We start from the raw sequence: 25,219 nt of genomic DNA, 5'->3' as shown, positions 1-25,219 counted from the left end.
TGTGGCCAGACTGCAGGGGCTGACAGAGCAGCAGCTGTCTCTGAAACTTCATCCCACAAGTCCCAGTGTCACCAGTGTTGATGGAAGAATTAAACATTTGAAGATCACAATATAATGTTTTCAGTCCTTCTCCCAGCTGAGCCCAGGCAGCAGGGCATGCCCAGAGCAGGGGGGAAGGCTCTGCTCTTGCACAAAGCCTCTGTTGGGGCAGAATGAGGTGAAGGAAGTCTTTTATGGCCAGGCCACAGTGACAGTCACAGAAAGGGCTCTGACCATGGACACAGCAAAGAGTTTGTCACCAGCTAAGCATGGAAAGATGGAAAACCCTGTCCAAGGTGCCTTGTCAAACAAAAACTCCACTGAAAAACAACTAATTTACCTGTAAAAGGCATCTCCTTGTCAAAAAAAACCCTCAATTTAAATTTAGGCAGCTGCTTTACTGCAAAAAGACATCTCCTCACATCTCTCTCAACTGGTGGAATGAGTTACAGATTAATTATGAAATCAAAAGACTCTTAAACATCACCATTAATCTCAAGTTCTGGGGAAGAAGCATCTAGAACTTCATCAGAATGTGCCACAAGCATTTAAACCCCATTTTTAATTCTAAACTTCCTGGATACCAAATTATCAGATTATTTGATCAGTACTGCCCTTACATATTTCTTTCCTCCTATTTCTATTACTGGGCCTTTAAAAACAGTATTTAATACAGCCCAGCTGGTTGTACAAAAGATTTGTTACAATTTGCACAGCAAATTCAGCAATTATTTTGAGACTTTTGAGGAAAACCTGGTATTAAGACGTTCAAAAAAGCATTTGGTGTATTTGCAGAAAACAGGTGCTACTGTCCCTTGAGAAGCATCAAACCCCATACAATTCCAAGCAACTGATTGGGAATTCACAATTTTTATATTCTCCCCAGTCAAAGGGCAAATCGACCAATGCAACTTTACAAAAAGATTTTATTGAAAGGATTGAAAAATATTTTGTTTCTCAACAATATTTAAAACCAAGTTTTCAATGCATTAACAATATGTAACAGGATTTTTCATCTTTTAAAAATTCAGTACACTGCTTTATTCCTTACTACAATTGGTAATAACTTCAATTTCTACCAGAGAGTAACTTTTTTTTTTAAAAAAACCCCACAAATTAATTTCTGAGCTTTCATTTTGGCCCTTTGTAGATGAAAGGATTTGTAGTGCCAGTGACTTACAAACCCCTTTTATCAAAAACTCTTAATCAGCAAACCCCCATTTTTTAGCACAGTTTAACCAAGTTATTCTGAATAAGCTACATCAGCAAAATTAAGTTTTATTGCCAATAAAGTGAGGTGCATACCAGCTTTTTTCTGGTTCAGCTCCCCCACTCCTGGAGCAGTTCAAATGCGTAACTCCAGGGCTGCTCCAGCCTCACTCTCCTGCAGTTTGCAGATTAAAAGCCTTGGAAAGGGACTGTACACTCAGATGTATTAACAGTGATGTATTAACACAACCTGGGCTGTGGAAGCAGCTTGGCCAGGGAGAATCAAGGCAGCTTTTGGAGGAAAAGCCTGGACTGAAGTCAGAGTGCCTGCCCCTGCCTGAGCCAGGGCTGCAGCTCTGCCTGGGTTCAGCAGCCACCCAGAAAAAGCCTTTTTTTAGCAGGAATTCCCTACAAACAAAGCTGCAGCAGCCTCAGAGCCAGCAATGCAATTGCAGCAGGTGATAAACTGAAAGAAGAAATTTCAAGTCTAATGTAGATCTAAAGTAGTTCAGTACACTTTGATTACAGATTTAATGACCTGTGCATTCTGAAAATTAGAAGTTCAGCAATTTAGTCAAGAATAGCTTTACTATTATAAAAAGCATAAATAAAAAGTGCTGAATATAGTTTCATCTTTAAAAAAATACTAGATAAGGCTCATAAATCATTTCACCTCTGCAAAATGATTTTTCCACTCCCCAGTGTGCCTAGAATTCATTCTCCATTCATCCACATGTTTCTCTAGACACCATACCCTGTTCCTTCCCTCAATTATTGCATGTTTAAATAAAATAGCTTCAAAGCAAAAAGCCTGACCCTTCTCTAGTTCAAAAAGTAACCAGTTATCAAATAACTGAATACTCCAGTTAGGAAACCCGTAAGCAGCTTCAAAGCAGTGATAAAACAATTACTGCAGATTCAAGTGAAATCCCAAAAGTTCTCTGGATATTCTCCAAGATATCCCAAAATCCATCTGGTTTTGACCAAATCAAACCAATACTCTATTTTACAAAATGTACAAACCAAGTGTTAATTTATATGAACACACTTTCATTGTGATTTGAATCATTACCCAACAGTTTGCTTCTCTTTTCTGGAAAAGTGCTCTCACCTGCATTTCATGAACTCAGCCCAGGGCAGCATTCAAAAGGGATGAGACATTATTGAAGCCACCAGAGGACAACGGGTCAGGCAGAGTTTGGAAATGAACCCATTTCCACTTTGGACCACAGAAACAATATAAGACAATCATGAAAAAAAGTTCAGCAGAGACTCTCACTCAGTTCCCAAGGAAATCCCACCTCAATCACTGGGATTCAAGATTCTGCCAACAGGCATTGAACAGCTCCTGTCCCTTCCTTTAGTGAGCGATGCAGCAAGACTTGAAAATGCTGAAGTTTGGATAATATGATCAAGAGACTGCACCACACAGAACATAAATGTAAACATTATCCTTGGGCTTGCTATTTTGCAGTTAAAGTACAGTACAAACCCTTTTTCCCCCCAACCAGTTCGGGTTGTTTTTTTTTTTTTGTTCTTTCATAAAAACACATACAATAAAGTATGTACAGAAAGAAGTTAGAAATGTTTGAAAGCATCTTAAAAAAAAGTAAATGTGAGACAGAATATCTTGAGTGTGCTGAAGGCACCGTTGCTACTCCGCGGGGAATGTGTCTTCTCCTTTCTCCAGCCCACCAATGCAGAATCCCATCCTGGATTACTCAGCACCAAGAGTTGGAAGGTATCCATGGAAGTTGAGGGCATTCAGGATCTAGAATAGGATATTTTCTTCAGTACAACAGTGGAACCAGAATTCAGTAGCAATTGAAGTCCAGACTCTTCTTGAACACTTGGACAATTATTTTTTTAAACATGATAGTCTCTAATGCTACCATTTATCTCAGGGAATCAAAGAAACACAGTAAGAAAAAACAATACATGGATGATTCCCACCAAGAGAAAGTGCAAAGCTGTGAATCAGCTCAGCTACAAACCCAGAGAAACCTGTAATAATTAATGCTCATCCCTGCTGTTTGTGGGTATTTCCACAGTGCTGACAGCCAAGTGTCAACTACTGCTCAAATGGATACAAGAGAGAGAAACGTATATATAAAAAATATATACTTTTTAAAACTAATTCCATGTATTAATAAAAAACATCCTTTGTGGGTGTTTCTCACTTGCAAGTAAGAAAGTATTTTCTGGGCCAGGTGTATTTAAAATAACAAAGAGGAGTTGTTTTGTTTTTTTTTTTAAAGAAAACTCAGAGCCTTTCTATTCCTAGCAGTGTTAAATGGAGTTACAAACCTATAAGATGAAAGAGATTTTAATGCCACTTTTCCCTGGTGTAGCTACATTCAGCCTACCATGGAACTGGTAAGTCAGAGGTTACAATCAAATCTGCAGATGTGGTATTTGATAGCAATCGGGAATAATCCACTCTCAGACTGCTCCTTTGGAAGGAAATTCACACTTGATTAGAACCATCAGGGCCTTCCTCAAGGTGGACAGGAAGGAGCACAACCCTCCCCAGCCACTGAGGGATATAAACCACAACCACAAGGCAGCTCTGGGGCAGTGCCCACACCAAAAGCTCCAAAATCCAAGCAGAGGGGAGGGATTCTGCCACATTCCATTGCCATGAGCCCTGCTGGGAGTGGACACTCAGAATTCTTCTTCCTCCACGGCGAAGTTGTTCTGCTTCTTGCGGACGTTCCAGTGCAGGCACTCAGCCAGGCTCTCGAACCAGTCGCTCACAGGGTCCCGGAAGCAGATGGAGGGGAGGGGGTAGCAAGAGGTAGTGATGCTGATACTGCAACAGCACAGGGCAGTCAGGCAGGGACAGCAACAATCTGAACATACCCCAGCCTGTCCCCACCCAGCACAGAACTTATTCACTGCCAAACAACAGCCTGCCATGATCAACAATCAGAACTGATGCTGGTCTCAGCTGGGCTTCAAACAATGAGCAGGGCTCTGGGGACTCCTTCTGTGACATGTCTGTGAACCCCTCCACGGCATCCTGCAGTTTCTGGCATCACCCACACAGGGACAAGGAAACCCATGTCACCACCTTGGCCTTTTGGTTTTAAGTAACCAGCCCAAGGATTCCAGAGTGCAACCAAGGGCCAAAACTCATGTTTGAATCTTTACTGGGCTCCTGAACTCCTTTATAGATGATCCAAGCTCAGAAGAAATAAAACCCGTTCAGGATGGAGGCTTACACCAGTTGTACATTTTCCTTCATGGCAACTTGTGTGGGCCAAGAGGAAAAAGAGCATCCTGAATAAAAAATCTGCCAACCTCCTTCCCAGAGCTGCCTTTAATCGCCTCCACCACCATATACTGAACTCAAAACTGAGGGACTTCACACCCTTCTGCTCACTCAAGGCCAGAGCAAGTGACCACAACCACTCCAAGTTAACCCAGTTTAATCCATGTGGAGTATTCCAGCACCTATGCTCACAGCCAGCTCCTGTTGGTTTGTATCTTTCAGAAGTCTTAGGATTTATCTTGAAGTTAAAATTTACAGTTTTCTAAAGATATGCCCATCTTCCTTGCCAAGCATGCAATGTTTACAGAGTCTGATCATTTCATTTGCTTTTATGGGAAGATCTAAAGAACTCAAGTTGGAAATTAAATCCTTTTAGTGCAGTTTGTGCTCTAAGAGGTGTTATGGTTTATAAAAGCTTCTTTCTTCACTGCCAAAAACCCTTTTGGCAGATGTTAGAGAATGAGGGAGCTGCATGAACCGGGATTTTTTAATACTTAGAGATAACACAATCAGAAAAAAGGTTTGACCTGTCTCCATGGCATATTTCCTGCCTCTTCCTTCCATCAAATGAAACCCACGCCGTGTTCCTGGCATCTGGGGAGAGCATAATCTGAAAAACAGGAATCAGCTGAACTTCAGGTCCAAAATTCTAGAACAAGGAACAAACACCTCCTCCATCCTCCCTTTGAGTACAGAGCTGAGTCTTTGGAACTCCACAGTTGCACTGAATTTCTCAGCTGTCCATGGCAGCAGTGCAGTAACACCACTCAAGCTCCAAACCTCTCTTTTTTGTTTATAAACATGTATTTTTCTATAGGCAGTATAGTATCCCCTTTATATAACCCACACAAACTCTCCAGTTCCAGCCAGTTCATGCTTTAATTCAGTTGCAGGAGCTGACTTAGCTTCTCTTTCAAGGAAAACTAAAAAGCTGATCCAGAAAACCAGATTTTAATATGTAATGAATCCAAAGCTGTCAAATTTAGGAAGTTTGGCTCCTAATTAAATTGCATTCCTAATTAAAGAATTAGCCACTGGCCAGTAACAGCCACCAACATGAAGGTGTGGGCTGAGACCAGTGCCATGAATAAACCTTGAATTTATGTTGTAAAACAAGAACAGAAAGTCCACAACATGCCCATTTCTCGATGCTAATCCTCTAACACCCCTAGGAGCCCTTCCAAATCAGCTCCCTTCCTATTTAAGCAGGCCGGTAACAGAGACAAAAGGAGAAAGGGGTTCTTCCTTGCACAAGAGTATTTGTCCAAATTACCCATCAACCAAGTATAATTTATATTCAGTTATTAAATGTCTTTTTTCTGCAAGACAACATGAACAAATCTAAATACTGAATTGCAGATAATGCTACCAGTTTATACTTAAGATCTGCAACATTTCTTACTGCATGAAAGGAGAATTTTTGACTCCCTTCAGAACTGATCATTTACAGGCACTTCAGCCAAGATTATGGAACATTTTTCATAATGCAAATGTAGGAATTGCCATTTTGTAGAATGTTCCAGAGCTACAATCCAGTAGGAAAAGTGTAAAGTATTCCACTAGTGGGTAAATTCTTCTAAAGAAAGCCACAATCTTGAACCAGATTTGGTTTGATCCTGCTCCAAATGAGAGCAAGCAGGAGCCCCTCAACACTTCCCACCCTCCTCACACTCCTGTGGCTACTCCAGAAGTTTTTAACTCTCAAGGAGAAATAAAAACACAGAAGCCAACCTTGAGTTCCACTCCAGCAGGAACCACAATGGGTCTGAAGGACAGGGAGTGGGGGCAGATGGGGGTGATCATGATGGCAGGGACGTTGGGGTGGATCATGGAGGCTCCAGCTGCGGCGGCGTAGGCGGTGCTGCCGGTCGGAGTGGACACGATCACCCCTGGGGACAGCAAACAGGGCAGGGTCATCAGCTCTTAAAACCAGGGACTGCTCTGGGGCACACCAACACATCCCACCCTCACCCCTGGGGACAGCAAACAGGGCAAGGCAGGGCAATCAGCACTGAACCAGGGACTGCTTTGGGGGACACCAATAAATCCCATGCTAGGCAAGCGAACCTCTCCACTTAGATTTCACAGCTCAACTGAAGTCCAATACACACAAAGTGAGAAACACCCACCCCAATCCTGCCTCGTGATTTCAGAAGTTGCACAAACTCAGGTTACACAATTTTTTGTAACAGTGACTTTCATTTTTTTCTTTAAGGGTAAGAGCTTTAAAGATTAACTCCTGTCATTCATGAGTTGAGATTGTTTGCCTTCAGCAAATCCCAGGTCAATCTTTTCAGCTATTTCTTACCCTTAGCCTGAAATATAATACCCCAAAAAAGATCTACTTGCCCTCACATGCCCATAAACAAAATCTTTCAGCACCTAAAGCTTCACTGTGGGAATGAACACACCCACTCTTTGCACACTTGTGTTTGCTGTCAGCAGTGAACTGGAGCTCTGTTTCCATGAGAGAAAATCCTCCATGAAAACCCAGTGGCCTGAACCTTAGCTGGGACAGCTCCAGCAGTACTCACCATCTCCTTGCACTGTGGTTATCAGGTGCCCATCCAGAAACACATCCACGTTGGACAGGTAGGAGGAAGGGCCACGATCCACCACAACTTCATTGAGGACCTGCCGTAACACCAAGCATTACTCCAGCCTGCTGCTGCTGCCTTGGCAATGAAATTAATGTCAAAAACAGAACATGTTTTCCCAGTCTCTTAAAAGTTCGTGCTGATTTAGTACCTCCAAATTTAAGACTCTTTACACTTCTGTCCTAGCGAGTGCCAGCTGAAGTTTTGAGATGTTAAGAATTAGTCCTAGGAGCTGGTCACTAACAATGTGCAGGGCTTTTCATGTATAAAAATGTTTGGTGTGTGTGACTTTAGAACTACTACTTTGTTTTCAAAATAGAAGGAAGGTTGGACTCAAGCTTGGAGATATTTTCCAGCCTAAACAAATCTGTGAAATTATTTCTATAGGAAAGTATGAGATTAGCACTTCTGACTGCACAAAGGAAATGTGTGCAGCAGTTGCTCAGCATTTAGAGCAAATTGTGAATTGAAGCAGCAAGGGCCAGCCCCACACTGCTGGGGGAGAGTTTTAATGAAACAAGTACAAATTACAAATAATAGATTGGCTCTTTTGGCTTGTCTTGCCCTCTGACCTCATACTGCATAATCTGCTTGCCCACTTCTTTCTCCAGGTTTACAGACACGACTCCGTTTTCCTCTATCCCATTCTGCACTGTGGTTTTCTCCCTCTGCTCCTTCACTACCTTCACCTTGAGCCTGCTCCGGAGAACGAGAGCTGCATTGCCTGGAGGGGAAACACAGGGAAAACACACAGAAATGAGATGTTGGCACAGGCAATAACCTCAGCAATGACTAACACACTTTATGAAATGACATCCATCTATTCCTGAGTTTTTGACATTCCCGGTTTCATTCACAACATAACTGGCTGCATTTGGCTGAAGCTCAAAACTCATTTTTAGTACCAATGAGCAAAAATAAAAGTCAAATTTCAAGCCAGTTCCTTCCCACTTTTCTCATTATGTAAAAAGAAAATTTAAATTTTATATAGACATGATTAAAATGGGAAAACACTGTTGGGCTCATATGAACTTCAATAAGAAAAAAGCCAAGCTTAAAGAAAATTAAAGCATTAAAACATGTATTAAAAGATAACATTCTAGTGAGAGTTTTACACATCTTTTCAGGAATCTACTTTGGATGCAACTCAAATAACCTCATATTGAAGAAACAAATAATTAATTTCCTCAAATATTTTATTTGCCTGACTTTCAGTATTTAAACACTGTACTTTATTTCTATGTTTAGTTGCCATTTAACACAAATTCTACATTATCTTACACTTATTTACTCCATAAAGTTATTTCTTAGCCTTTTTCCTTTACAGAGCAGTACAGAGAGTAGCACTGTATGGGTCAATGCAATGCAAAACTTCTGTTAATTTAAGATACATCTGTGGTAATTTAAGATACATTTCTGTTAATTTAAGATTTCTCTTCATCTCAAATACATTTCTCAAGTTTCAAATCTTAAGGGCCAACCTAAAAGAGCTGCTTAAGAAAAATTAACAAACAAATACCACACCTTGTCCCCTTAAATTTACCTTCTATAACCTGAGTGACTTGGGACTGAAAATTCTCAAAATTAAATGGAGTAAGAAATCCAAGGGATCCCAGATGAAAAGCCATAACTGGAGGTACACTACCCTATCAATAAAGAAAAGAGTTTTAAAGCTACTCAGTCAAAGCAATCCATACTTCAACTATTTGCCTCTAAATATTATGACTATTGATGAAACTTCAACTGTGCTTAATAAAAAAACAACACATTTGACATTCTTTTCACAAGGTAAAAAAGAGGGAATGAAGAACAAAAGACAAATGCTGAACTCGGTAACAAAGACGGGGAAAAAACCACTTTTAAATACTTCCAAAGGAAAAGGTTTTAGGGTCTATTTCCCATCAGAACCAACCTGGAAAAGTGAAGAAGCATAAAGTAAGGTCCCATCTCCTCCCAGGCATATGATAAAGTCTATCTGATTGGAGATATCATCATAGTCTAAAAGCAACATTGAAACAAAAAGTTTTGAATTAAATTGTATCCACAATCAATTTCCTAACAAAAAATAGGATGGAAAATTACAGTCTGCAGCATGCAAACACTCCCTCACAAATATATAAAAAAGCACAACTACGCTGTAACAACAACTCTGCAAAAGACAAAAGTTTTACAAATTTGACCCAACAACTAAGAAAACACCAAGCCAAAAAAACCTACACTCTAACTGTCCCTTCAAGATATCATTTCCATACCTTCTCTGAAGGTGCAAAATTTCTTCTTCACTGGTCCAAAATTCTCATCATTAGCTATAGCAGGGTCTTCCAATACTTTTTTTTCTACATACACTATCATATTGTTCTCCTGAAGAGAGAGAAAAGAAGCTTTTGAAGGACCTCCTAACAACACGCTTGACTCTTTCCATAATTTCCATTAATTTAAGACATATAAATATTATTTACAGTGTTCTGCATCTGCAGGGTGTTTTTAATGTGTGGTCTGATCCTAACCAGAATTTTGCAGCATGCACAGACCATTTAATAAATTAAAGCTTGGCATGCAGATTACATGATACAGCAACATTGCTCTGTTTGCTCAAAGCTTAAAGGCTTAAGCTTTTCATATCCCATTCCCATAATTTAGAACTGCAAACAGAATGGAAGTTATTACTTTAATAGTTTTAAGCTTCATACTGATCTTAACTTCTTCATCTTTTTTAGTACACCCTGTTGCAGTGGGTTTAAAGACTTTGCACAAATTGTGCACAGAATCAGCAACTGGAGAGAGCTGATGTGTAATTTAGATTTTCTCACCTCAGTGAGGTACACACAGAGCTCTTTGAAGGGCTGCAGCAGACTGGCATCACGGATCTTTTTAATCACAAGGACACTCTTGGGAGGTTTGTTCCATGTCAACCGCTGGCTTGCTGGATCCTGAATGTGCCTGGGGGACCAAAAAAACCCCAAACATCACCACATTTCGATCTGACACCTTTCTGACCTGGAAAAAATACATCCTCCAGTATGGAGGCCACACAGCCCTACATACCAGGCAGGGAAAGGCAGTAATTCACATTGCATTGGTGTTTCTGAGGGCAAGGCAATAATTTACATTGCAGTGAGGTTTCTGTGCTTTACTAAGTGCAGGTGATAACCCAGAATCAAAACTTCTGGTCCCTGCTGCCCTGTGAATGACCTGTGCCAACAGGGACCTGAAAAGAAACATCACAAAAGCTCTCAGATAAAGTTTCTCAACTGACTGACACCACAGTGCTGCTTTCCTCGTTTTAGAGCTGACTCAAAGGAGAAACATTCAATTAGAAGATCTGAAAAAGTCATAGCAAGATTTTTTTTTCCCTATCGAATACTCTACATCAAACAGCTTAATGTAAATTTAAAATTAATTTAATTTCAGTGCTCACATTTGAGATACAAACACAGCAGAAACTAAAGGATAATGCAGGGCTTTAATATCAGTATTGCTGACAAGAACTAAGGATTGCAGCACTGATTAAACCCAGAACTAGCACCAACTTCATTCAAACAAAAACCAGTCTGCCTGTTTCAGCTCTACTCACCAATTCCATGCAGTTATACTAAATGAAAGGTTATTCATAACTTGTTTTAAGATCTTCATGTTTCTTTCCAGGGCTCAGGCAAATAGCTCCAAATAAAATAAAAGGCTGAGGCTTTTGTCAGTTATTAATAACTGCAACCTCAAAATAATACATTTTTCCCTGAAAATGTATTAATGTTTTTTTTTTCTTCTATTGAAGATTTCAATTAGTTCCGATAAAAAGTTGTGAGGCTTTACAAAATATCCTGTGTAAAACTTGTATTCCAGATCTTTGAGGGATTTCATAAAGAAAATTTCATAAAGTTTCATAAAGAAAATCCCATTTCAAGAAAAATAAACAGGTATTCGATTTTCTCTTCTCACCAGAGCACAAGCCCCTGATGCTTTTTTCACTCAATTCATCTGCTCATCAAAAAGCAGGTTTGCAAGTTCTAGAGCTGCTGGTTGTATTGAAAGAGACACCCAACTTTCCCTAATTTATGCCTGCATGAAAAAACCTATGATTTTCTGTTAAAAACAATCCCTCCAGTGAGGAGAGTTTAACAAAATTACCCACAGCAGAGGGGAAAAAACCACCAACAAGGTTTTGCTTGTTTTTAAAACCCACAACACCTTGTGTGTAGTAAAGTAATTTACAATCTGCTTTTCAAACAGTCCTTGCCTTCAGCAGCCTGGGGGCAGCTCTGCTCCCAGCCCCGCCTGCCCAAGTTTTTCCCTGGCACAATCCTGTCCCTGCCCTTGTATACCTGGCCCGGGCCAGCCCCTGTGAGAAGCAATGCCCCAGGTCAGGTGTGTAAATACAGTCTGGGCTGGCTTTCCACTGCACTGCAGCTCCCCAGGGCTCTTTACAGCACCAGGGGAGAATGAGGAAGCTCTGAGTTGCCAAAGGGAAGGATTTGTGTTACACTTGCCCAGGAAAATTACCAGGAAAGTTTATTTAGGCAAATAAATATTGACTGCAATGTCTTATAGTTAACTGGAAGAGCAATTAAATAAAACTTTTTTAAAGGGGGGAAAAAAAATCACAGATTGGTTTGGGTTGGAAGGGCCTTAAAGCCCATCCAGTCCCACCTTCCACAATCTCAGGTGGCTCCAAGCCACATCCAACCAGGTGTTGGACACTTCCAAGTGGGGCAACACAGCTTCTCTGTGCCAGGACCCCCCAAAACCAGGGACCACTACCTTGGTTAAACCCTGAAATTCCTCACCTGGCCAAGTCAAGACCCCTTTTATAAAGTAGACAACACCTGGTGTAGAAAGCAACACTTCATGCCACCCGACCTACAAAATTAAAATGTTTGCCTACTACACAGAAACCAGCCCTTATTTCCACATTTATCAACAGTATAAAAGCAAACTGTCTGTAACTAAAAGCACTAGAGACCAAACAAAAATTGAAAGTACAAATTCAAACATCATCACCAAGAGAGGGAGAAGGCTTCCTTCAGATTTCACAGCACACAGAACAGTTCCTCTTCCTCCCCTTGCAGTGCTTAGAATAATTTTTATTGAGTTGGAAATATGAGAGTTGCCATTTTAGACACCAAGCTATGGACTGCAGACCATGCCAACTTGGCAAAGCTGACCCCAGGATGGCAATCAAGCAACATGAAAACCTTTGAATACCAAGTAAAATAAAAACAATGCTGATTAGAAGGTGAAAAAAATAGAATCAGAGGAAAAGCAAAGTAGTTTTATTTGCCACAGAAGGAGCACAGTGCCACTGATGGGATGAGTACTCACATAATCGTTTTAGGATTCTGCAGCATGCAGGCCTTTGGTCCAAACGTGGTCACTGGGCATGGTCCGTGCAAGGAACGTGTTCTCCTGAAGGTAGAGCAAATAATCAGCGAGTAAGAGAGATGTGGTGACAAACTGGGTCTGTCTGGCTGCTCAAGCACCAAACCCTTTTTTGAACCAGCTGCACAAAAGCAATACAGGGCAAAGTGCATTTCTAAAACCTACATGAGTGCTTCCCTGTCAATTTTACAGATTAGATACAGGGTAATTTTACAGATTAGCTCTCACATTTCCAACAGCTGCATCAGTTTCTAAGTGACACCAGTTTCACTGCTGCAGGCACAAGAACAACACTTTTATGCTGTGCTTCTCAAAGCTACATCTTACCCAAAAGCACATTTTTTAGGATGACTGAATCTGGTATAAATACAGCTAAAACAGCTCAGGGAGTGCTCTTCCCCTACTGAGGGCAGCAATGTTATTATTAATATAATGTATTAACACAGACATTGGGTTTCAGTGTGACTTGACAAGCATTTACAAGGAGCTCTCCAACACCTTCATATATTTTTGGCGTGGTCAAGTCACAGTAATGTTTGTCATGGTCATTTAGGCACCCTCAATAAATTTAATCAAATAAATTCTTCAACTCTAAGGCACACGGAGATTTGTATCTGCAGTATCAGGCTGCAATTTTAAACAGGCTGAAAAACAAATTGCTACTTCCTCCCATTTATTTCTCTAATAAAATCTTTGTCCTCAAATAAACAGGTGTCTAAGGTATCATTTACTCTCAAAATTGAATCCCACCAGGACACAGGGTTATTCCTTGCTGTAGGATGAGATTATCTGGAGAGAGTCAGAACTCTTCTGCCTCACTTCCCTCCCAAACTCCTCCAGCAAAGCTGCAACTAGGAGCAAAATTTGCTCAATTCATGGAACTGTTGAAGCATCACATAACCACTATTATAATTCTTCCATTATAAAGAAGGGAGAAACATTTCTTTCCTGGGCTTATATCAATAACATCTTGCTTGTAACAATCATCACAGCAGCGCCTACTATTGTGTGTTACAAAGTAGCTCAGACCAGACTGATGACTCAGACATAGAACTAAAAAACCCCCCAGATATCTAACAAAAATCAAAACCAGATCACACGTTAAACATATAATTAAGGAACAACAGCCACATCTTATTTGTTCGTTGCCTAATTAAATATGCCAGTCTAAGATCTGAATTCCAGTAACAAAACCAGAGCAATTTATTTTCCATCTCTAAGTCCAGCCATGACTGACCAAGTCAGGTAAGAACCTTACTAAGTGTTTTATAAAGTTTACCTTATTTATACTAAAACAGAAAAATGAGCAAGGGCTAACATAACAAGAGATTAATGTATGTGTCAATGTGGGCAAAGGGTTGATAAGTCTCTATCTACTTGTGAACAATTACCCTTGGCATTAGGAGGGTTAAATAACACCCTGGCAGAATCACCTCCCACTTGCACCACTCCAGCTTCTCCCAGATAACTGTAATTTTTTCCTTCTCCCTACACAGGTCATTATTTGATGCCACTCCCAGTAACTGGCCAAATTTCAAATTCTGTTTCCACGTAAGGCACCTGACCTTCATGACATTCCAAAAGTTTCCTGTGCAAGCCCTAATTAATAACTGGTGCAAATCTTACCTGAGATTTCACTTGGTTTTATTAGTGTTCAATAAAATGCCTGAATAAAAAGAATTTCAAGTTATTCACAGTCAGGCTGCCTTTGCTAAGAACAAGCAGCAATGCCCTGGAAATTACACATGTTTTAGGGAAATCTACTTATCAGTTCCCAGCAGCTGGGCAGCTACTTGGAGCTGAACACCACAGAGGAAGCCAGAGAGCTGCACTTCCTAACAACCTGCAAAATGCCTTGAGACTATTTAGCACTGAAGACAGCCAGTGAATGACTGCAGAGCATCCCAATGACAGAAAATCTCAGAAGCAATTACCCTGATTCAAACCCACAATGGACAGAGCACTTCTGTTTGAAAAAGAAGCTGTTTAGCTAGGAAATAATACACAAAAATTTAGACCACTTCGTCTTCTGTGCAGATTTACCGGCAGGTTTGAGAAGGGAAAACCACAAGTTTTACAGCAAAATTTAAATATCAAGTCTTACATATTGACCATCACCAGAGCTACAACAGAACACAGCCCTCAGAAAACACTTCCCAGAAGCATCAAATACACTGAACTACAAACACAGAGCAGTTATTTTCCTAACCTTTCAAGGCTTTTAGTTTGCCTCCCTTCACCACAAAGCTGCCCCCTGTGCTCTTCAGCCTCACCCGCGTGCTCTTGCCTCCCAAGAACATTCCTACCAGCAAAGCAGGAGCTCTGAACAGGAATTCCATCTGCTGAGCAGCACCCTTGTGGCTCTGCCCATGCTTTAGGGACAGTCACAGCACAAGGAAGGTGAAGTCCTGCTGTGCTCCCCACGAGATCAAGACACAGCGCTGCCTCTGCCTGACGTTCAATATTTACAGTGGGTTCAAAGATCACCAAATCAGAAGTTCTACCCACCCTGTTCACATGACAGGAGCCTTGCAATGAGATCAGAAACTTGGCTCCAAAAAAAGAATGGGTGTTTCTCACTGCTCTGAAAATGTCTGCAAACACAAATTTACTTTTTGCTGTCTCACATGTAACCTAACACACAGGTTTTTAACACACAGCACTAAAGCTCTAGCTTGAGATTTTGTAAAAGTCTGAAGAATTGTCTCTACTGTTGAATAATTATTTTTTGGAGACTGTGAGCTCTGCAGGCAACTGTTTTGACAAGCCATGAAACCTTGATTCTGAATCTGCTCTTAGTCAACATCCCAACTTCAACTCCCCACCTTCATTTTGAACCTTCCGAGGCACATTTTAAGAATCCCTCATGGTCATATTAAAAAAATAATAAAATCTAGTTAACTTTTTAATTTTAACAACAATGGGAAGAAGCAGGTGCCTTACCTGAATTCTTTGGTGCTTCCAAGGGCTGGTGAAGCTGACAAACTCCGTGACTTGGCTCGCCCCCGGCTCATGCTGCCCCACTCCTCATCATCGTGACACGCCAAGCAGTGGTAGGCAGAGTCTGAGCTCCCATCAGCCTTGCTGGCACACAGCTTCTCCCGACTCATCTCCATACTGGAACTGAAGGAAACTCAGCCAGAGAGAAATTCAATCTCTGTGGTGGAGACAGAGAGGCAACATCTCAGTATTCACAAAGGTAATGGAGCTTTCCTTTAAATTCGAATTATGGTTTCAGCTGGCTCAAAGGAAAACAGAAGCTTTGCTAACACAATCCCTCTTCTCTCAGAAGATACCATGTGGAACATAAAAAAATTACTGGAGTTCTGCTTAACATCAAGAAAGTCCTGGAATTGTCCAGAAGATGAGCATTGGTGCTGAAATGAGCCAGTGTTTTGAGCCATCTCTCTGCTCTCTGCAGCTCCTGCTCTGTGGTCAGCACTGCTGACCAAGGTGGTGCTTTCCCAGGGCCCCCATCGTGGTTTTTATAATTGTTTTTTCAGTAACTGAAGTGTTTTAAAGTCCCTGCAAGAAAATCTGGAGGAGCATGTTACACTAAACAGGGAGCTCACACACACTAATAAACACCTCTCCAAAGAATCTGCGAAGTTCTTCAAGGTAATCAGAAGTCCCTGGAATTAAAAATGACCAGCATGCTCCCAGACAGAGAAGGAGCTCATTACAAAGTTGTTTCAAGATCAGCACAGATTTGTGTCTTCAGTTACATAAGAGATAAAATTAATTTCTTTTAGATATTGAAAAGAAAAAAAAGCTTTAAATATGTGCCAAGGAATCAAGGCTCAGGAAAAACTATAAAGTCTCCTATGAGATGATACATATGTTGAACAGATAAAATAGAATACTCTAAGAGAAAAAAAAAATCCCTGTGAGATAATTCAACAGAAAAACCTTAAGCCTCAGCTTTTGAAAAAAAAAAAGAAGAGGTTAATACAAGCTGAGGAGAGACAAAAACAAGTTGGAGGACAATACCTAAGTCCTTAACTCATTTTTGACAAACTGGGGAGATGGTCCAAAACAAACAGGACAAAATAAGGACAAATATGCAGTATTTCAGTTCCACGAACAACCAGCACAAATGAAAGATAAACAGCTGGTTAGAGCACAGCTTTGCAGAAGTAAAAAAAAAAAACAAAACAAAACCAACCCCAAACTTGAAATTACTGCAGAAGTTCTGGAGATCTTGTGAGCAAGTTCTCATCATTACCTGAAGCAAGTAGAGAAGAAGCCTTATCAGAATAAAAACAGAAACCAACTTTTAGTCTATGAACAAACAGAAAACCATAAACAAATAGTATCCATGTGAGTGTAGTCCAGAAGAACAGCACACTCCTCAAGTCAGTTGATTCCAACATGGGGGAACATGTTGGTTCAGTAAAAATTTTCAGATGTTTTTTCCAATAGTTTCATCACTTTGGATGAGGTTCTCGCCTCATCCTGCAGGGAGGAGCCATTGGTCAACCATTAAAATGGACTGTGGGTCTGGGAAATCATCACACAATGAGGATATCTCAGGGGAAAAGTCCCCAGAGAATGGCAAAACTTCACCAGAACTCCAACTTGCAGACAACAAAACCATCAACAGAATGCAGCTGTAATTTTAGACTCATTACTAAATGGGACAGCACCACCATCTAATCAAATTAGAAAGTGCTTTTGCTCCTCCTGTAGCTTAGGCTTACCCAAGGAGAGCACCACTACAAAGAGGTGCAGTTACTGCCAGCCATTAATGATTTATAGCATCCTGCCCTTGAGAGGTATCAATGTTTATCTGGGGGTTACTCATTCCTGTGTCACCTGTGATCACGACTTAGGAAACAGCCATTGCAATGGACTTGCAATTTTGACCAGCTAAGATTAGCAAAACGTACCTTTATTTTTAGACAATTCAAGCTGATATATAAATTTTACATATAAATTATATATTAATATATAAATAAATTTTATATTTATTTATAAATTCATAAATTTATATATAAATATATAAATCAGTTGCGCAAGGGAGGCAGAGAACAGTAATTTATGTAATAAGCAAGATGTGTTTCCATGTGACTTTGACTAAAGAATGTTCATCTGACAGATGCTGATAGTAAAGAAAATCAGATTAGCACAAAACTGGAAGTAAGAAGTGTACAGACCTAGTAAATACAGCCTAAGAACCTGATATTCCTTCCATGTACTGCTTTCCAATTCAGGATGTTTTAACTACAGCTTACACCATGTACTGTTTAATTAACATTCCCTCACAAGACAAATAAGCAGACCTGACATAAGACAAAACTGCCACAGAACAGCTTCCAGGATTGGATCCAAAAAACTTTTAAGCACATGGTAACAAACTAATGAAAAGGCTGCTCTGTTTTAAATCATGTCCAAAATAAAAACAACATAAGAAAAACAAGTTAAATGTCCTGCACTGCAGAATGAAGGACAACTAAGAAAGTTGTCTAACATATAACAATAAGTATCTGTGATGGTGACACAGCAGCCAGGTGAATCGCCTCTCACACATATCCAACTCTAGTTTTATTGTAGTTTCCCATTTTTAATTTCACTGAATGTTCCCCTGAACCAGAACTTCCCAAGGGTTTCATCAAACCACCTTTATACAACCCCATTGCATCCCCCAAAGGAGCTGCAAGGCTGCAAATGACCAAGGGATTTAATTTAATTTTATAATGACTTTTTTTGTAAGCTGTTCTTTTGTAATAAATTTTTCCTGTTAAATGCTCTGCCCTAAATAATGCTTGTTAAACTGCAGGGTCCATCCTGACAAAGTCCTCACAATGTTTTAACCCCTCTCTGAGACTGCAGCATTTGTACTGATGTCTTAGAAATTATCTATCATTTTTACCTCTACAAGTACAAATACAAAATACATATTTCATAGTACATATAAAAAAGTGTACTTATACCTATATTGTATAGCACAAATAAATTTGTAATTTTACAAAATTATAAGTAATCTTGTACTTTATTATTAACCTTCTCTTGGGGCATAAGAGTACAATGTTCTATCCAAAACTGTACTTCTTGTCCCACTGCTACAGAGCGCTGTGTGCTTGATCACTCTGCTCTGTGGAGCCTGCTTGTATTTTGCTGAATAAAGCACTCCAGCAGAGGTTACATGCCTATGACTCCATCCCGAGGGCACTAAACCCCCTCTCACACACACAGAAAAGAAGGAACAACTCCATCAAACAGACAAAGCTTGGTTTACTTTAGAACTTCATTTTCCAGTGTACCTATAGAAAACCAAAACCCCTATTAAAACCCTGCACTCTGACAACAGTTACAATTGTAGGTTTTGATTATACACCCGAATACTATTTCCACAAAAAAAAACAGGCAGTTTGACTATCACGTGTGCACGGCCTAGGCACAGCAAGTCCATTTGTTAACCCTCGCTCTCCGGAACCCCTGCACGGACAGCGCATGACCCACCAAAACGCAGGGCCGGACCCTCAGGGGGAAAACAGCCGGACCCTCAGGGGGCTGGCCTTCATCCACCCCCGCGGGAAGTGCCGTCCGGCCTCGGGGCTGCCCATGGGGATCCCCCCGGGCGCTGCTGGAGCCCCCGCGGGGGGATCGGGGTGCGGGAAAGCGGACACTTGGGACGGCGGCCCGAGGGGTCCCGGAGTGGAGAGGGACCGGGCAGGGGACACAGGGACACACACCTACACTGGGGACACCCGCACCGCGCCCCCCTCAGAGCCGTCCGGCCCGGCCGCGCTGCCCTCTGCGGCTCCCCCAGCGCCCCGACTCACGGCGTCCCTCAGGGCCGAGCCCCGCGGCGCTGCTGGTGGTGCCAGGCGCTGTGAGGAGCGCGGGACCGCCGGGCCCTGCACACCTCCATCGTCCACCTCTCCGCCACCCCCGCGCAGGCGCGGTTTAGCCGCGGGCCCGGTGCGCAGGCGCGGCCGGCGCGGCTGCGCGGCCATTAGCGTTCATTAGCCGTAATTACCCACGGCTGCGGTGCGGGGGAGCTGGGTGGGTTGTGGGTGTGTACCGGCTGTCTGTGTGGCAGGCATCGCATCGGGTTATACCCACATTAGAGGTGCCAGGGGGACATGGACATCGCTCACTTCCAGCCAACCCACACCCCCCGAGCCATCCCACACCTCCAACCACTCCGCACCCCTCACGTCCAGCCATCCTGCCATCCCACCCCTGCAGCAATCCCACACTTCCTACCTCCAACCATCTCACCCTTCCGAACATCCAGTCTCTCACCATCCCAGCTCTCCAACTATCTTACCTCTCACCATATCCCACCTCCCACCATCCCATCCTTCCAGCCATTTCACCTCTCACCATCCCGTCTCCCACTCTCCAACCATCCAAACACCCCATCTCCCACCATCCCACGTCCCAGCCATCTCACCTCCAAACGTGCCCTGTCAGGTAAGGCACAGACTGCATTATCCCCTCCCCTCCACCTGCTTTTTGCCCTCCAGCTCACACCACGCCTTTTACCAAGGGTGTGGCTGTTGGCACACGCTTCCCTCACACCCTGCTCACATCTCCCTACAATGTATGTCATGAACTTTTACCTTAATCTGGCCTTTCATCATCGCGTAAATGCCCTTTCTGTCACAAAAGCGACAGCCCACACCACTTTGTGAGGATCACTCCATCCCAAGTACAGACATAGAAAAACATTTTCCAGTCTGTATTTGAACAGGAAAAAAACAGTTTCAGAACCTCAAAATCATCAGGAGCTTTGTCACAACTTCATCAGAGGTAGGATCCAACTCCTGGATGGATACTAGCAAGAAAAGTTTTCAGTTACCAAACCTATCAGGTTTCATAATTTCAAAATTGCATTTTTTACTTTAAAGAGGCCACACTCATGCATGAAGCTCACTGGATTGCACCAGGATAAACCCACACAGTAAGAGCAAGTTACACCATATGAGGATGTGGCAATTGGGGATTTTTTTTCTTTCTTCTTCCTTTACATAGTAATTTATTTTTGGGGAATCGGGGAACGGTAAATAACTGACGGTTAGTAAAGGCTGAAACAAACCTAAAAAAGAGGAAGCAGTTGCTAGATGTGGGAATATACCCTTGGCAATGTTATACCACTCTTGAAAGCACAGGATTTTGAGCTAAAATTCCTCTTTTGTCCTTCATTCCAGAGGCCACTGTGCAAGCAGTTAAGACTTGCTTAATACTGCAATACACTGCTCTGTGGGGTTAATGATATCTCAGAGCCTCAAATGTCTTTAATGAGCTGAAAGTGATTCTCAAAGTGTAAAAGGACACCAGAACATGACACTAGGCAGGAATTCAGCTTTAGGGAGTCAAAGCATTGCCCTGAAACCTGAAGTGAAAAAACATCTCAGGAGAGATGCTCAGACACAGAAGCTCTGTCAGCCACCACTCACTGACCAAGGCTGGCTCTTGGGATGGACTTTTCCATATTCACCAGGGTGAAAGAGAGAAATCCCCACTACAGCCACAACAGTTTACATTGGCTGCTCAAAAATAAACCCTTTGAGTGGAAGGTTGTTCTTCCCACAAAGCAGCAACTTCCCTCTGTGTTATAAATTTGTATTGTGATATTGGCTTTCACAGGTATTAAGATGAATATTATATGTTAAATACTTTTTAGCTATGTATGTACTTTTTTCTTGCTAACAAGTCTTAAACTTAAAAGAATTTCCTAGGTACAAGGCAAGGAAACCCCAGAGGGCAAGGACAGTGGGGCCCAAGCTGCTTATCAGGAGAACAATAGAGCCCAAACTGTTATCAGCAGAAGATATGAAGCCCAGCTGCCCTCAAAGGAAGGATGAGAGGCCTGGATTGTTATCAACACTGACCATTTGCAAAGGAAAGGAAACCAAACTCCAAGATAATGCTGACCAGAAAAAATAATGCTGACCAGCAAGAATAGTGCTGAATAGCAGAAATAGAAATCAAACAAAGCATGTTCTAAATGGGTGGAACCAGGGAGGGGACATGCTAAATACTTCTTGAAAAAGTTTGAATATGCATCAAATCCTCACAGCAGGAGGGGATAAAAAGAGTGTTCCCAAGATACCAGGTGTGTTCCTGGCAACCCGCCAGGGCACCCAGCCATTTTAACCCTTTGCTTTATTTCTTTTGTCTCCTAATTGTCTTTTTGTTTATATTAAATTATTTTTATAATTTATTAAGTGAATCTCGTTTTTAATACTGCGGTTGCTCGACATTTTGTAAGAGGCCTGAACTCTGCAGCACGAGGAGCTCTTATCCCTGGTAATTGGTGGAGATAAGACTGCTAAGCAGCTGAGCCTGTCCTATTTATAAAAGGGCTGCAGTTAAAACAGCACCTCTGAGCTGGGCAAACTCAACAGTGACCTTGGGAGCTCTGCTTGGGTGTTGGGATGAGTGTCCCGGGCTGACAGCTCTTCCCTCCACAGACTGCAGTGACAGGAGAAACAGAAGAGTTTTAGGTGCCTTTTAAACATCTCCTCCCTGACACTATTAGCAGAACACTGTAGCTCAGCACTCCAAGACAGGTTGTGCTTCCTTTCTCCCAGGGAAGAAAACAAAGAGAAATGTTGTCAGGAACTTGAGAAATGAGCATAAAAACATTCTGCTATTTTTTAAAATTTTTTTCTACTGGGGCTCTCAGTTCCTAGAAATAACAAAGAAAGTTAATTTCACAAAAATGCTGTTGTTTGACAACTTGTACAGATGAGCCTGATACAGAAGCTCTGTTCAGCCTCCACCTATACCCCAAACCCACCTCCAAGCAAGAGGCATTTCCACTGAGCAGGGAGAAATTAGCATATTGTCTCTATTAACAACTAGCAGGGTTGAAGGACATAGTTCTTACCTCTCAACCTTAATTTCAAACAGCCTCTGATGACTCAGAATTCCTGAGGGTTCATGGGAAATAAAAAAGTACCACAAAGCCTAAATTCTGATGGAGATGGTGGCATGTGAATGTGACAAATAAATTATTTCTCAACAGTCACACACTGGCACAAAGACAGAGAAATGCTTTTCATTATTCAGGCTGTTTATCAACACCTCCAATCATTATGTAAATGTCATTGTCCCAATTTTGAGGCTGAACTACATTAATTGACTTGCATAAGGGTTAATATATCTGAGATGAGCGACTGGGAATGTTGGCCTACAACAAACTTCATTCTCAGTTCATCTTTGACAGTGTCAGGGCAGGACTGAGAGCTGCTGGCAGCCAGGAAAGGAAAGTTACGTGAGAGAAGTGGAGAGATTTTTGAGAAGTCTACCATGAAGGGAAATATCAGAATATGCATCCAGGACTTACCTCCTGTCTCAAAGCAGGACGTGGAGGAGAGAGAAATTTGAGATTCAGCTTGGGGTGTTTGGGAGGGGCTCTGTCTCCCTGAGTGACTAATGGAGTGTGTTTTTCTGCCTTTAAAACAGATAAAATGAATTATTTTCCTCTTTCTCAATCTTGTCAAGGCTGTAACCATCCTGACACAGGAAATGCATCATTGCATGAGCCCCAGAAGCATTCAGAAGTGGATGGGTTTCCACTTGTAAATAAAAATAATTTTATAAACTGGTTTACTCATCACACCATTTCACTGTTCCCAGGAAAACTGGTCATTCTTTTGAGGAAGGACCTTGGTTCACAGCAGACCTCAGTTCTTTTTAGGAAAGAAGCTTGATGAACTGGAAAATTTAAAATCTTCTCGTTTCTTTGGTTTCCCAGATGCTTCTGTAAGCACAGTCCTGCAGCACTGGATTTTAAACCAAGTTACCAGTGAGATGGGCAGCCCAGAGGAATTAATTATGTTTTCTGTAGGATGCCTTTGAAAGCAAAAGCCCTTAAACCTTTACTAGGCTAAACTTCCATGCTGGCAAAGTCAATGTTGTTTGCAATTCTGAGTGGAGAGGCTGAGGGGAACCGTGGGGAAAACCTCTTGGTTTTCTATATAATTCCTTTGCTTTGGAGAGCTCTGGGAACTGCAGTTGCTTCCTGCCCAAAAGCCACCAGTGCTTCCAGCATTATGGCAGGAATACAGAAGAAATGTCTGAATTTCTCACAGAACTCCAGTCTCAGTATTTCAAGGCAAAGGGCTTATTTCTGTCACCTGGACTATCATCAGAACACACCCCAACGCCATCACAAACTGCTCAAAGATACTGAAATTGCCACTCTAGCTACCAATTGGCCCTTGATAGTGGGGGGACTGGTTGTTCTGGGGCCTTTCCTTGCCAGGAGTCACCCAAGTTGAGTGAGCAAGATAAACACCCTGCTGTAAGAAGGGAGGAAGTTGGGTCACCAGCTTTCATAACTGCCCAGGCTTTGAGAACAGTCTGAGGAGTGACAGCAAGAGTGAGATTGTGGAGGTTCTGGAGCCAAGAGCTACCATGGTGTGGAAGGAGGCCTCCAGGAGATAAGATTTTCCCCACTGTAAAGTTAATAGGAAGGACTTTTCCCATAGTGCTTTGTGCCTCCATTTTGTTGTACCCCGGTTTATATACCCAGTTAGCCTGTTGGCTGTCCCTTCCCTTTTCACCTTGTATGTTCCCTAGAAAGCTCTCCCTTCCTTCTTTCCCGGTTGGCCCCAGTTTGGTGCGGTCCTCCACCCCTGTAATGCTATTGGTTTTCCCTCTCCCTGACCCCACCTCTGCACCACTTTCCCCTGTTCCCATTGGACCCTGACCCTCGGATCCCACCCCCCTCAAGCCCCCATATATTCCTGGACCCTCCATTAATCCTTGTCTCTGTTCTTGGACTTTTTTGGTGTGTGGTTGGAATAAACCCCACTGCAACTCCATACAGAGACCCTTCCTGCCTCTCCGTCAGCGACTGCTATCCGTGGAGTGTGTATGTGCATGTGTGTGTATGTGCGTGTGATTGTGGCCTGCCCAGATGCTGTCTCCTCTGAAGGTGCTAGGCGCTCTTGGGAAGGTAGCATTGCCTTACCACCTCCACACGACGCTGCATGAGATGGTTCCTCTGCACTGGATTCCTCTTTGTTTTTATGTGTGACCGGCACTGGCAGCTGTAGAATGGGCTGAGATAGCAGCAGGCACAAGCTCAGCTGGTGACAGGAAAAGTAAAACAGCCAAAGCCTGTTTTTGTTACTGCCAAAGGAAAGAATTATCACTGCAGGCTCTATACAGAAGAAATACCATGTTCTTGTTCCAAAGGGAATCAAAATAGTGGGGGGCTCATTATTTTTTTCTAGGCTGCCACAGCAAAACCTTATCCCAAACCAGCTGGCCCAGTAGGTACCAGAATCCTTGGAACACTGCAAATACATCCATCCTGCAGGGATGTTGATTCTTGTTAGCTCACCAGGAGTTAATGCCAATTTCTGCTCTCAGAGCCACCAGGGAGTCAATTTGAAGCTTTGTCATTATAAAAAATTTCCTTGCAGCCCTAAGACCCTGCAGTTCTAAGTTCAACATCTTTGTTGTCCCCAGTCAGCAAAGTCACTGACATCACTTCACTGTGTGCTTCTCCTCCATTGCAGTCGTAGGCTTATCAAAAGCTCCATTCTTGTATTAAACATTGGTCAAACCCCCCACAAAACAGTCCAGGGATTAAAAAAAGCTGCTCATCCTCCTGTAATTGAGGCTCTTTTTTCCTTCAGCCTTCAGGTTTCTGCTGCCCTGGGAGTCACTTGATAACACAAGAGAGAATTCTGACCAGAGACTTGATAATACCAGGACACTTTTTTTTTTTAAAAAAAAATTTTAGTTTTCTTGTTGA

General features: G+C 42.1%; 1 protein-coding gene across 12 annotated transcripts; it reads right to left on the bottom strand.

Annotated features, from left to right (window-relative positions):
• Positions 1-945: 945 nt before the first annotated feature.
• Positions 946-22,813, bottom strand: NADK (NAD kinase). 12 transcript variants are annotated; one of them, XM_015648301.3, is made up of 13 exons: positions 19,278-19,393; positions 16,658-16,717; positions 15,436-15,649; positions 12,436-12,519; positions 9,930-10,059; positions 9,372-9,480; positions 9,032-9,117; positions 8,663-8,765; positions 7,692-7,843; positions 7,057-7,156; positions 6,254-6,411; positions 5,050-5,132; positions 946-4,060 (listed from the first exon to the last, which is right to left on the bottom strand). In XM_015648301.3, the coding sequence occupies exons 3-13, from the start codon at positions 15,606-15,608 to the stop codon at positions 3,913-3,915; spliced, it is 1,326 nt and encodes a 441-aa protein (XP_015503787.1). In that variant the 5' UTR covers positions 15,609-15,649; positions 16,658-16,717; positions 19,278-19,393; the 3' UTR covers positions 946-3,912. The 12 variants fall into 12 exon arrangements, with proteins under 12 accessions (XP_015503787.1, XP_033375188.1, XP_033375187.1 ...); XM_033519297.1 differs by lacking the exons at positions 15,436-15,649; positions 16,658-16,717; positions 19,278-19,393 and adding exons at positions 10,165-10,327; positions 14,119-14,158; positions 14,702-14,924; XM_033519296.1 differs by lacking the exons at positions 16,658-16,717; positions 19,278-19,393 and adding an exon at positions 22,796-22,813.
• Positions 22,814-25,219: the final 2,406 nt, after the last annotated feature.

The sequence above is a fragment of the Parus major genome, chromosome 21 (genome assembly GCF_001522545.3).
Source record: "Parus major isolate Abel chromosome 21, Parus_major1.1, whole genome shotgun sequence".
Taxonomy (NCBI): domain Eukaryota; kingdom Metazoa; phylum Chordata; class Aves; order Passeriformes; family Paridae; genus Parus; species Parus major.
This window is presented reverse-complemented; position numbering and strand designations above follow the sequence as displayed.